We start from the raw sequence: 15169 nt of genomic DNA on the forward strand, positions 1-15169 counted from the left end.
GTTTGACACCGTTACACTGTCGTTAGTACGTTTGCAATATGGTCACTGAACTTTTCAGACACTTGCATTTAGGTCCCCCAACTTTTAAAACTTGCAACACAATCCTCAATTTCCAAAACATGTAAAAAATTCATTTCGTTCACGATATATCAGCCCCATAATCAACATGAACTTATTAAAAATAATACAAGCTCACAAGATGCCGAAAACCATAGGTCGGATCAATACAATTCCCAATAAACTAGTACCAACAGTCTCTCGGATTGAGCATGGCGATTTCACTATATCGATACTCATAACCAATTCCCTGATTTAAAGAAGAACCAAACAAGAAAATAAAAAAAATTTAGACTAGGACTCTCTTTCACTTCTATTTTGATGGATTGAGTATCTTTTATAAGGAGTACTAAAAGTTTTTATTAAGAAGAGAGAAAGAAAATTAGATGGTTTTGGTTCAAAACTAACACCAAATATCCAGATCATTGACATAATACGAGCTGAAAATGGGAAAGTGCGAGAGAGGAAAAGCTTACTTCCGGATAGCCCAAATGAGAAAATAAATATCTTCTTGCAAGTGAGGGGAGAGGCTAAAAAATAAACGCAATCGGTGTTGCGTTCCATCAATTCTTCCTCCATTTTTCTTTGTAAATAAAAAGCTGAAAGACAGAGAACTGATTGGGTTTACAATTTTACATGGCGGATAATTGAAGAACAAAAACCAAACGAGAGTGCATGTGAGCGAAAGAGACCAAGAGGTGAATGTGTTGTATGGGATTTCATTATATTTGATCATCTGTTGGAAATTCTTTAACCACAATGATTAAACGAAGAAATTATTATATGCCATTTATACAAAATAATTCCAGTTTTGTTAGTGACTTTCAACAATGATATTTAGTTCATCTTAGTAGTATTTGTCAACTTTGCATTTCTAACCCCATTTTTTTCTCACAAGCATTTCATTGAACATATATGCTTCACCTCAGATGACATGTAACTAACATTACACCTTGAATCGTTGATGGTCCCGATAGTCCCTTGGTCGGGTTTTCTCTCAATGAACCCTTATTCAAGTCAACACCTCCACATAATTCAAAGTTAGATTAGAATTTTCCATACATCCCCGATTGAAAAGTTACGCTGAAAATGAGAAGAGAGAAGCAAAAAAAGAAATTCGAGATTGAAAAGGAGTTTGAGGTTTAGAATGAAATTGAGGACTGTGTTGTAAGTTTTAAAAGTTGGGGACCTAAATACAAGTGCTTGAAAAGTTCAGTGACTATATTGCAAATGTAATAATGGCAGTGTAACAGCGTCAAGCGGCCGGTTACGTCGGGGACTATATTGTAAACGAATTAAATGTTGGAGGACTGTATTACAAGTTTTAAAAGTTGGAGGACCTAAATGAAAGCTTTAAAAAAATCAAAGACCATTACTATACTTTACCCTAAATATTATTACATTCAAATAAACCAAAAAATCCTTAAAAATAAATAAATCTTTGTTTACCTCGACTAAAAATAATATTTATTATTGACATAATATATTTTATATTTTATATGTACAAAATATTAACATGGTATTGTCAAGTCTATAAAAGATTTTTTATTTTTATTTTTTAAATTAGTACTATTTATTTATTTTTATTACATTCATTTCATCACCATTTATGGAAAAGATGAGAAATTAGAAAATAAATAGTGGTGGAAAACTTGGGTCTTTAGTACAAAAATAATCATTACTTAATTATTAGATTAAGGTTCCATTTGACGTGAATTTTTAAATGCACTTTTAGTTAAAAAGTTTGTTTTGATCGTAAAATTAATGTAAAACAGGTAAAAATAGAGAGAGAAAATTGTTGTGAAAATGATGTTTTCAAGCTAACCTCAAAATCTAGGATCTGTAGCTTTTTAATTTTTAACTTTGTGTTTGGGTGCAAATTATAATTTTACCCTTATGTATTTACATTTTATTTTAATAATTTAATATTAACGTCTTTAAAAAATAATTTATTAATTAAAAATTTATTTTAATTATTTAAAAGTAAATAAAATTCATGATTTAAATATTGAAATATTGATAGTGAGTTATTATAAAATATATTTTTATTGTAATTATATATTTTTATTTATATTTTTATATTTTTATTATAAAAATATAAAAATATAAGATCAAATAATTCTAATTAAAAATAATAAATATAATACTCTTTAATTGCTTATCTTTAAAAATTGATACTATATTAAATTTGGATCACTTAAATAATTGCAGACAATCGTAGCAGAAGAGACTTAATTTTATTATGGAGCTGATAGTTTTTTTCACAATATGTATGTTGGAAATAAAAAAGACTTTATCCCATTTATATTGGTTTTGAAAAAATATAATCCTTTTACAACTACACTACAAATTTTTGACGACTCCTACTAGGGAAAGAAAAAATTAAAAATTACAGTTAGGGTCGGGGCCCTTTGGGCTCCAAGGACCCACCGTCTCTGAGCGTTGATGGTGTTTATCCTTCACTACTACAATGATATTTATTTATATTTATCATTTATTCAAATTATTAATTGGATTTTTAACTGTTATATTTATTTTGGTAAAGTATAGTAATGGTCATTGAACTTTTCTAAAGCTTTCATTTAGGTCCCCCAACTTTTAAAACTTGTAATGCAGTCCTCCAACATTTAGTTCGTTTGCAATATAGTCCCCGACGTAACCGGCCGTTTGACGTCGTTACACTGTCGTTAGTACGTTTGCAATATGGTCACTGGATTTTTTAGGCGTTTGCATTTAGGTCCCCCAACTTTTAAAACTTGCAACACAATCCCCAATTTCATTCTAAACCCCAAATTCCTTTTCTATCTCGAATTTCCTTTTTTGCTTATCTCTTCTCATTTCCAGCGTAACTTTTCAGTCAGGGATGTATGGGAAATTCTAATCTAACTTTGAATTATGTGGAGTTGTTGACTTGAATAAGGGTTCATTGAGAGGACTCGTCCAAGGGACTATCGGGACCATCAACTATTCAAGGTGTAATGTTAGATACATGTCATCTGAGGTGAAGCATAGATGTTCAATGAAATGCTTAGGAGAAAAAATGGGGTTAGAAATGCAGAGTTGACAAATACTACTAAGATGAACTAAATATCATTGCTGAAAGTCACCAACAAAACTGGAATTATTTTGTATAAATGGCAGATAATAATTTCTTCCTTTAATCCTTGTAGTTAAAGATTTTCCAACAGATGATCAAATATAATGAAATCACAAACAACGCATTCACCTCTTGGTCTCTTTCGCTCACATGCACTCTCGTTTGGTTTTTGTTCTTCAATTTTCCGCCATGTAAAATTGTAAACCCAAGCAGTTCTCTGTCTTTCAGCTTTTTATTTACAAAGAAAAATGGAGGAAGAATTGATGGAACGCAACACCGATTGCGTTTATTTTTTAGCCTCTCCCCTCACTTGCAAGAAGGTATTTATTTTCTCATTTGGGCTATCCGGAAGTAAGCTTTTCCTCTCTCGCACTTTCCCATTTTCAACTCGCATTGTGTGTTTTTGTTGAAATTTTTATGTTTCTGGAACAACATGTCAATGATCTGGATATTTGGTGTGAAATCAGGGAATTGGTTGTGAGTATCGACATAGTGAAATCACCATGCTCAATCCGAGAGACTGTTGGTACTAGTTTATTGGGAATTGTATTGATCCGACCTATGGTTTTCGGCATCTTGTGAGCTCGTATTATTTTTAATAAGTTCATGTTGATTATGGGGCTGATATATCGTGAACGAAATGGATTTTTTACATGTTTTAGAAATTGAGGACTGTGTTGCAAGTTTTAAAAGTTGGGGGACCTAAATGCAAGCGTCTGAAAAGTTTAGTGACCATATTGCAAACGTACTAACGATAGTGTAACGGTGTCAAACGGTCGGTTATGTAGGGGACCATATTGCAAACGGATTAAATGTTGGAGGACTGTATTGCAAGTTTTAAAAGTTGGGGGACCTAAATGAAAGTTTTAGAAAAATCCAGCGACCATTACTATACTTTGTCTTTTTTATTTTTAAGTGGTTTATTTTAACACTTTGATATCTTTAAGGAAAATGTTTGACTTAAATAATTAGTTTACGCTTGTTTATATAAAGCTTCTTAAGAGCATTTCACATTTATTTAATAAAACTAACGATTGATTCAAAAAAAAAAAACTTAATATTTAGTTTATATATATTGAATATGAATTTCAAGATAAAAGTCATAATTATTGTAAAATAATTAATATTTAATATAAATTTTTTTATTTAATTTATCGGTAGATTAATATAGATTCAAGTGGAAGTGAGTATGAAAAAGGTGATGGAATTCAAGAGATTGTCATGGTTAATCATACCTTTTATTTTAACTATTTTGAAGCTTTTCTTTATGTCCTTTTTGTAGTTTTTGTCATGGTTGTTTGCTACTTCCCTAACCTTAATGTTCATGTTGTGTGTGTTTATGTTTTTCTTTTTGTAATTTAAGGTATGATGTACTATTAGTGTGTATGGGTTTTGTCTGTTATTAATGAATAAACAATATTGGAATTTTATCATAAAATAAAATAAAAAATAGTGGATGACTTGTAATCACGAGGGAAAAAAAGATAAAAGTTAAATTTTATTATTTTTTAGGAGGTTGCATGCAATTTTTCACATTCTATTAGTTAAAACTTTTATAATTATTTTTAATTTTACTAAATCATAAAGTTATGTTTTATAAAATATGATTTTATACCTTTTTCCCCCTTAGAATGGCAATGAAGGCTAAGCCTTTACAGCTTAAAGAGTAGCAGTAGGAATACCCCTAATGTCACTTTGAAGAGCAAGGTAAAAGAAATCTGGTTGAGAATGAGTGGAAATAGAGGTTGAGACTAACTTATTGTTTAATTTTATTTGAATATTTCTTTTATTTTTTTATCGTTAATCTCAACCGTCTATTATCGTCGTATAATAATCATAACTTAGTGTAACATTTTTTTAATTTTACAATATATTAACTAGAGCCTATCTCTTCTCAAAATAAAAAATATATAATCACTCCCTTCCAAAACTGCATAATCCGTTCATACAAACTAATACAACTAGGGGTTGCATACATCGACTGTGAAGCCTATCGAAGTCTAAAGTTTAAAAGGAAAGGTAAGTAAAAAGCCTTTTCTAGACCCTAATGTACTTGGGCCCTTCAGAATTTGATCAGTCTACCAAAATCTTTTCTAGACCCTAATTAACTTGTGATTAAATAATTTCTCGTTAAAAGTATGTGTTGAACAGAAGCGAACGCATAATTTTATAATTAAGGGGTGAATTTATAAAATTTTAAGGAATTGAGAACAAAAACAGATCATCAATGAAAATATAAAGAAAAAAACTGAAATATAATAGAATTTGAAAATTTTAAAGAGGACCGTTCCCACCTGCTCCCCCTCGATCAATCTACATGCCTAATGTTTTTCTGTTACACTTTTAGATGCTTACTCTATGATAATCATTAATATTTAAATAAAATTATAAAAGTGACACGTATATAATTTAACCACTTTTACGATATAAACAACTAAAATAATAACGAGCCACCTATTTTGAGTCAAAAAAGTCTTTATACATTTAAAGTCAATCTCATATACAATTTAAACACTTAATTTTATATTAAACAAAAATAAATAACCGAAATAATTGGTTTTATTATTATAAATTCAATAATTATTTAAAAAAAGATGAAGGGTTTTTACACCGAGAGTTCAAATTCTAAATTGACGTCGACAAATTTAAATTTTTGACAAATCCTTTTATAACTCACGTTATTTTTTTTTATCATATTTAAGAAAAATTCAACTTAAATTTATTTTAAATTAGAATGTTCAAAATTTGACTCTTGAATAAAAAATCAAGGCAAAAAGACATATGAGGCTCATGAACTTCCAAACAAAATCAAAGTGGTCCCTATCGGGTTTTTTTTTATCAATTTAGCCCTTTAACTTGAAAAAAGAATTCAATATAGCCTTTTAACCAACGTTTTCCATTGTTGACCAACATCTCTGTTGCTTTATGCTGACATGACACATCAAGCAGCCCAACATCATATTTTTAGCGATCATTTTAGCCCTCCAACTCATAAAATAACTTAATGTGACCCTTTAACTCTGTTCAATGATGTTATAAATGGGAAAATTACACAATTCACCACTCAACTATTTTTTTCTCCCATTTTAATCACTAAGCTTTAAAAAATTTAATTTTATTCCCTCAAATTGCTCTTATTTTAATCATCATGACTTATTTTATTAATATTTGTGTATGATGTGACATTCATTATTCTTATTTTATTAATATATGATTAAAATATTGTTAATTAAATTAAAATTTCAAAATTGTGATTAAATTAATTACCATAAAAAATTTGAATCAAATGGGGTTTAAACTTTTCTATGAAAAGTTCATCTTATTCTTCATCATTTTTTGGAGAACCCAATTCCCGGTTAGACTCCGTCGCATCAACCGCCGCTCACCAACAACGGAGAAGAGAAAGTTAGTCTTTTCTGAGAGTTTATAATTTTGAAATTTTAATTTAATTATAATTTTGGGAATATTTATGATGATTTAAATATAATTTTAAAATTTTAATTTAATTAATTTTATTTTAATCATATATTAATAAAATACAAATAATGAATGCCACACCATACATAAATATTAATAAAATAAGTTGTGATGATTAAAATAGGAGAAATTTGAGGGATTAAAATTGAAAACTTTTAAAGTTAAGTGATTAAAATGGGAGAAAGAATATAGTTGAATGATGAATGGTGTAAGTTTCCCATTTAATAACAGCATTAAAACAGAGTCATAGTGTCACATTAAGTTATTTTGTGAGTTGGAGGGTCAAATTAATCGCTAAAAATATGATGTTGGGCTGTTTGACGTGCTACGTCAGCACAAAATAATGAAAACGTTGGTCAACGACGGAAAACGTTGGTCAAAGTATTACATTAAATTCTTTTTTTCAGTTGGAGGGCCACATTGATAAAAAAAAATAAGGGCCACGTTAATTTTTTTAAAAAAAGTTCAAAGGTCTCTGATGTTATTTTTCCAAAAATCAACTACTTGCCGTGTCGATATTATAAATATATATATATATATATATATATATTTGGTTACATGCGAGTGTTGTTTTGTTGATGCTTTGAAAATTCCTTTGCCAGCATTGTTAATATATATTAATAATATTCCTTTTCAGCCCATGGCAGGTATTTATTATGTGACGCTACGTATTGTCATGAGATTCATTCATTTGGAAAACATTTTATTTGAATAAAATAAAGGGTAAATTACACATTTAATATATAGTTTTGGTTATTTTAGTACTTAAACTTTTTTTTTCAAAATCATACATACAGTTTAGTTTTTATTTCATTTTAGTACCCAATTCAAAATTTAATGTTAAATTTTGAATTTTTTTAAAGTTTAAGTACTAAAACGGATCAAAATTGATAGGTTACGTACTAAATGCATTGAGTCTTTAATGATGAATACTAAAATAAAATAAAAATTAAACGTTGATATGATTTTAAACTTTTAATTGTTAGAACGGACTAAAACTGATAATTTATATATTTTTACTCTAAGGGACGTTTGGTTCGCGGAAAAGATCATTATCAAGGAAATAATCTTTTCTGGAATTGTATTCTCATGTTTGGTTTAAGGAAAAGATCATTATCATGTAATAACCTATTACCAATACTAGCACTTTTTGGTTAAAATGACGGGAATGTCATTACGTTCAAGTTCTTAGGTAACTAATAATTCCCACCACTTTGGACATAAATACCCTTAAAATAATAATATTTTCATAGAGGTCCTTCTTAATTCTTATTTTTCGTGTTTTACTCAAAATTATAATTTTAATAATAATAATAATAATAATATATACAAAGAGTTTATTTTAGTAAAATATTGAAAAACTTATGTAGTTAAAATTATTTTATATTTTTAATATTTAGTATATTAATTTTTTATAATTTTATGAGGTGAAAATATTATTATGGTAAAAGATATATAATTATTTAAAATAATATTTAATTTTGAGTTATTGAAAAATAGATCTTAAACATTAAAAAAAGTATTTATCCTCTAGATATCACAATATTATTTTTCATATTATATTATATTTTATATAAATAAATATGATACTTATAAATATTATTTAAAATTATAAGTTTAATATACTAATTATATTAATTATATGTTAAATGTATTTTTTTCTTTAAACTTAGATGGTGCAATAATTAAAATATTTTAATAATTTTTTGTTTAAATATTTATAATTTAATATTATATATTTACTTGTTAAAAAATATATATATCGCAAGCATAATTTGATAAAATATGTATCCAAGTAATATTATATTCCTCCAATCAAACATTGTAATCTTATATTCCTGGTAAGCAACCCAAATAAAATAACATAATATTCTCAGAATAATATTACATTCTAATAATCTTATTTCCAAAAATAACCTTAAATTATGTCAACCATAAGCATTCTAAATTTAATTAGCGGGGCAAGTTTTATGAAACATGTTGGTATTAGCAAGTTGCATTCGAGCTCAATTTGATTGGAAGGGCTTGACAATGATATTAGAAAAATATCTCCAACCATCTTTTATTAAATATTTTTTAAATTTGATTAATTAATTGGCTTCCCCCTTGATATTATCAAAATTTCAGCTCAAGCATATAACATTTTCCTTATCCAGTTTGGGGAAATTTGTATCACGCCCCCCTTAAATATTTTAAAAATATATATAATATAATATTTCATTAAATAATTATTTTGATTTTGATTTTTGACATTTAATGTTTTATTTTAAGATGATAATTCCTTAATATTTTATTTTAAGAAGAGAAAATTCCTAACATTTGACTAAATTGTCTTTGTATCTCTTAATCTTTTTTTGGAGTGTTTTGGCACCAATATTTTATTTTAGGATAAAATACCCCTATTTTATAACTTTAATCATTTATTGATTAACGATTTTTATCTATATATGAACTTTTTTGTCCCAAAATAAAATATTGAAGGACTAAAATACTTTAAAAAGAATAACAAAGACCAAAATGACTATTTAGTTAAACGTTAGGGGTAATTTGTAGTATTATGCCTTTTAAAATTTTGGGTAAATTATACATTTAATCATTATTTTATAATGTACGATGATTATTTATAATAATTCAATAAGTTTAATTATCATTTTATAAAATTTTAATTACCGAAAAATCATCTTAATAAAGTTTAATGATCATTTGTATATTTTACCTTTTATTTTTTTATAGGAATTTTACCTTTTATTTTCATTTATAAGAAAAGAGGGTCTAAGGCTAATTTGGGTAAATTATGGGTTTAGTATCTAAACCATTAGTTTTGATTCATTTTAGTACCTAAACTTTTAATTTTTTAAAATTATTCCTAAAATTTAGTTTTTATTTCATTTTAGTACCCATGTTCAAAATTTAACGTTAAATTTTGAAAAATAAATAAAAGTCTAGGTGCTAAAATAAACCAAAATTGAAATAAAATAAAATAAAAACTAAATGTTACGTATGATTATGGAAAACTTAAACTAAAATAAACTAAAACTGATAGTAGTATGCCCTACAAATTAAGGAATCATTGCAAAAAAGATCAATTATAGATAAAAAGTTTGAAATAAGAATGGAGAAAAAAGGAGAAAGATTCAATGAGAAGACGCAAGGAAAAAAAATCATTCACAAGGATTGAATAACAAGGAAAGAGAGAGAATCCAAAAAAGAAAGTGTGGGCCTCATGATGGATGAAACATCTAAAAGATAATAAATAGGGGAGAGACTGTGAAGAACGCTTTCCTTGAAAGAGTCGGAATATTTTTTATTTATAAATTATTAAAAAAAAGGATGAATTGTTCATCTACTCACCCACCTATTACTTTTTTCTATTTTGGTCATCATACTCAACATTATGTTTCACTTTTGTTTTCGATCACTTTATGTTAAAAAAATTAATGGTATTGATGATACATCATCATAAGGTAATATCACTTCAATATTAGAAACTAAAAAATATCATGTCAGTATCATCGTTCATTTTTAACAACGGATGACTAAAATAAAATCAAAACGTAACATTAAGTATGATTTAAAAAAAATAATAATTAAATGATCAAAATATAACTAAATAATAGGTGAGTGACCGAAGGATAATTTTTCCTAAAACATAATCAATACTTGAAGTTAACCCTCCCCCAGGGCCCCAACTAAACAAATTAGATAGATTATTAAAACATACATATGAAAGACATGATAATATAATGTAATGTAATATCATATGAATTTGTGATATATTAGAGTACAATTATTGAACAAAAACCCAGGCTTGAAATCATCACCTTCAACCAAACTTTTCCCTCAAAACCCAAACTCTCTCTCCTCTTTCCCAAGAACAAAAATTGACATTCTATTCAATCATTTGTCTTCCAAGAAAAAACCTTTCTTTTTTTGTTTGTTCCTTTGAGAGAGATAGAGAGAGGGAGAGGGGGGAATTGCTCAATACTTCTCCCTCCTTTTCTTCTCCATCATCTCTTCCTCTTGGGGTTTCTTTATCTACATATGGTTAAAAGAGGGCTTAGGTGATACTATTGAAGAAAAACTTGTGGGTTTTGAGTTTTATTTTTGAGGAGCTAATAAGATGCTTGGTTGTGAATGTCTTTGTTGGCATAAACATGCTGATTTTGAATTGCCTTTGCTTCAGCCTCAGCCTTTTTCTTTGCCTTCTCCTATTCCAGAATGGCCTGTAGGTATGTATGCCCTTTGCCTTTACTTTCTATTTACAATCCTTAAACTCAAATTCCTTTCTTTTCCCTCTTGGTGTTGCTTGCTTGATTTCTTCCTACTTTCCTGGAAAATTTGGTTGAAATTATGTGTCTTTTGCCCTTCAAAAATTGATTCTCACGATTACTTGAGATATGGGGTTTTTTTTTCGTTCTCTTTTCTTATTTCTTCTGTGAATTTTTTTAATGATTTGTTTTGGAGTATGGTGATTATGAAGACTTTTAGCTAATTGTTTGGATAATAATATATATTTCCATCTAATCCCAAGTAGGAAAAGAAAATAATTACTACAATATGATAATTTTTGTTTATAAAAATAAAACAAATTTAACTGCATAAAAAGAAAGCATTTATGGAGGTAGTGGTGCCCCCATTGTTTGCTTTGGATTTTGTAAATTAATGGATCATTGATGCATTGGACTTCGAACTTTGGAAAACTCATTTGCCTCTACACTCTCAGTCTTCTTTAATCTTTGTTTTCATTCATGCTTTTATTCTTCTTTCTTGAAGGAAATTTACCTCTTTTTCTCTAACAAAATAGCTTCTACCATATATATACATACACTTTTTTCTTCTTTCAACTATGAATATGATCCTAATTTCTATTCAAAAAAATTATGATCCTAAATATTAAATTTTAATTAATATTGATAAGTAAATTATTATGATCCTAAATACTATTTATATTGAATTAAAAAATAATTTTTTCCCATAAATATATACGCTTACCAACATTTTCCTTTATTAGTTGGGACTCCCACATTTAAAGAGAAAGCCCTTATGGACGTTGTGGTTTTTTTTCCTTTTTATTGATGATGATGATGATGATGGTGATGGTGGATAGACAATAGCTTAAGCAACTTGAACAAGAAGCTAGCCCATACATTTATTGTTAAACATATATAGGTTGCTTGAAAGTATTAAACTTGTACTGAATTTTGTTCTTCAAAACTTGGAAAGCAAGAAACTTTAATGCTTGACATGCATAGATTTTTCCTTTATAAAAAGTGATTAGCATCTAATTCTACTTACGTTTTAATTGAATTTGTAGGGTTTCTTTAATTTGTTTAGGGTTTCTTTTTTAGGTGTGGGGTATCCAATCCCCTTTACTTCAAAGAGAGTGACCATTCTATGGTAGTTGTGGTTTCAAACATCCATAGATGGACCTGGGTATTAGGGCGATCATATCTCTTGAAAATTTAAAATATTTATGTAGTTTAGATATGTTCTTTGTATTTTCTATTGATGATCTAATTTTGCACCCGCAAGAATTTTGTAATTTCGCATCTCTTTCCTAAGGGTACGCCCTGATCATGGCTAGATATGTCAACTCACTTTGATATGATTTGCTGCCATTTTTCTCAGGTCAAGGATTTGCTACTGGAAAAATTAACCTAGGAGAATTAGAAGTGGTTAAAACCACCGAGTTCGAGAGTGTATGGAGCTGCAGCTTATTGGATGGGAAAGGGAAAGGTGTCACATTTTATAGACCTGTGGGGATTCCAGATGGATTCTTCTGTCTTGGATATTATTGCCAGCCAAATGATCAGCCGTTGAGAGGGTATGTTCTTGCGGCTCGGGAGAGGGAACCTTTGAGTCCCGAAGTTTATTGTGATTACGAGTCCGATACGGACTTTCCTGCATTAAGGAAGCCTGTTAATTACTCCTTGATTTGGAGTACGGATTATGGTAATGATTGTGGTTTCTTCTGGCTGCCGAACCCACCTTTGGGATACAAAGCGATGGGAATTGTGGTTACCGACACCCCGGATGAACCTAATGTGGAGGAAGTTAGATGTGTCCGAGAAGATCTTACCAAGACTTGTGAGATTATGGACACCTTGCTTGCCACCGATGCCAACACATTTCAGGTTTGGACCACGAGACCTTGCAAAAGGGGTATGTTCTGCAAAGGTGTTTCCGTAGGTACATTCTTCTGCTGCACGTACTTCGTTTCCGAAGATCAAGAGTTGGAGATTGCATGCTTGAAGAATCTCGATCCTTCATTACATGCGATGCCGAATCTGGACCAAATCCACGCCCTCATCAAGCAATATGGTGCAACGGTTTTCTTTCATCCCACTGAAGATTGTATGCCGTCATCGGTGGAATGGTTTTTTAAAAACGGGGCACTTTTGTTCAAAGATGGAAAGCTTAAAGGTGAACCTATTGATTATTTGGGCTCTAACTTGCCTAGTGGAGGGACAAATGATGGTGCATTTTGGATAGATTTACCTAAGGATGATAATGCAAGACAAAATGTTAAAAATGGAAACTTGGAAAGTGCAGAGCTCTATGTTCATGTAAAACCAGCATTGGGCGGAACATTTACTGATATCGTCATGTGGGTATTTTGTCCCTTCAATGGACCAGCCAACCTTAAGATCGGGTTAATGAGTATACAGATGAACAAAATCGGGGAACATGTAGGCGACTGGGAGCACTTCACCCTTCGGATAAGTAACTTCACAGGAGAACTATGGAAAGTGTATTTTTCACAGCATAGTGGCGGTGAGTGGGTTGATGCTTTCAACTTGGAATACATTGAAGGTAATAAGCCAATTGTTTACTCGTCGAAACACGGGCATGCAAGTTTTCCGCATCCGGGTACTTACCTTCAAGGGGCGGCTAAACTCGGAATAGGAATTACGAATGATGCTGCTCGAAGCAAATATTTTGTGGATTCGAGCACTAGGTACCAGATTGTTGCAGCAGAGTACCTCGGAGATGGGGTAGTTACAGAACCGTGTTGGTTGCAGTACATGAGAGAATGGGGTCCAACCATAGTATACGATTCAAGATCCGAACTGGATAAGATCATTAGCCTCCTTCCATTGTTGGTTCGATTTTCGGTGGAGAACATCTTTGACCTGTTTCCAACGGCACTGTACGGCGAGGAGGGGCCAACCGGACCAAAGGAGAAGGATAATTGGCTAGGAGATGAAAGAAGTTAGCTTCTGAACTCGATACCTTGCATTCGAGTATACAAATCATACTGGTTAATCGTTGTGTTGTATTCTTAGACCTGCGAAAGACTTATTATTTCACTGTGTTAGATTGGTAGAACCGGTGACCGGATTCCTTCTTCCAGAACAAAGGATGCACTCATGCTACTGGCACAATTTGGTATGCATCTAAGCATGCATTTCTTGTGCTATAGTATACAAATTCTTTTGAGGTGAATAGAAAAGTAACTTCTGATGCAACCGGAGCTTGAGCTGCATGTTGATAAAGAATTGGAGTTGTATAAAATTCTTGTGTTTGGCATTCATTCTTAAATATAGTTATGATTAAAGCTTCTGTACTGTTTTGCTTATGCTTGTGTCTGATCTGCTAAATCCCACACCTGTTTCGCTTGTTCAATGATTTGAAAATGAAATACATAATCTTAACTGCTTATGAGGTCTGATAACCCCATAAAATATTGGTAAGTACCATTTAAGCCTCAAGGATGTACCCAAAATTGACATAACTGCCAAAATTAGCTCCAACCATTTATTTATCTTTGTTTTTTTTATCAATATTTGACCTTAACGTTTTATTTTAGGGTAAAATTATCCTTAATGTTTGATTGAATGATCACTTTCACTTTGTTCTTTTCTCCCTAAAATATTTTGATTCTCAACATTTCATTTTTAAGTACAAATGCCTATTTTGAAGTGTTAAGTGTTGTTAATTAAGAGTTCCTTCTAGAGGTTTTGTTTATCACAAAATAAAACGTTATGAGTCAAAATATTCCAAAAATAAATAAAGATCAAAGTGTTTATTTAACAAGTCTTTTTTAATATTATGCCTCCAAAATTTGAGATGAAAGAGTTAAATTTGGAGCATGGTACAAAATTGTGAAACTTTGAAGCACAAAAATATTCAATATTTATAAAGTATATATTTTAAGTTCAAACATGTTAAGAATTAAGACCCAATTATATTTTTAATTAAGTTAGACTCAATAAATTTTTTATACAATCTAAATTTAACCCAAATGAAAAATACATATATTAGATCCAAACTGATCAAATTAAAAAAACCTACATTCAATAAATTCAATGACAGAAGAACCAATCAAACTTTGTTCAGTTCAATTAATAAATTTCAAAAAAAAAAAAATTAATTTGGCTAAGGGCTAAAAAATCAATCAATTTAATTTAGTTAACTCATTTCGATCGGTAACCAAATTAACCATACAATCACCCTAATTAGGAGGACTAATAATAACCCCATAAGATCTTGATAAGAATATTTAAGCCTCAAGGATTGACCCGAAAACTAAAATGA

General features: G+C 29.7%; 1 protein-coding gene across 1 annotated transcript; it reads left to right on the forward strand.

Annotated features, from left to right (window-relative positions):
* The first annotated feature begins 10430 nt into the window (after nt 1-10430).
* Nucleotides 10431-14199, forward strand: LOC120133545. The gene is made up of 2 exons (XM_039150110.1): nt 10431-10860; nt 12260-14199. Exons 1-2 carry the CDS (start codon nt 10752-10754, stop codon nt 13846-13848), a joined length of 1698 nt encoding a protein of 565 aa, XP_039006041.1. The 5' UTR covers nt 10431-10751; the 3' UTR covers nt 13849-14199.
* Nucleotides 14200-15169: the final 970 nt, after the last annotated feature.

This window comes from Hibiscus syriacus, unplaced genomic scaffold, assembly GCF_006381635.1.
Source record: "Hibiscus syriacus cultivar Baekdansim isolate YM2019G1 unplaced genomic scaffold, ASM638163v2 tig00110584_pilon, whole genome shotgun sequence".
Classification (NCBI taxonomy): Eukaryota; Viridiplantae; Streptophyta; class Magnoliopsida; order Malvales; family Malvaceae; genus Hibiscus; species Hibiscus syriacus.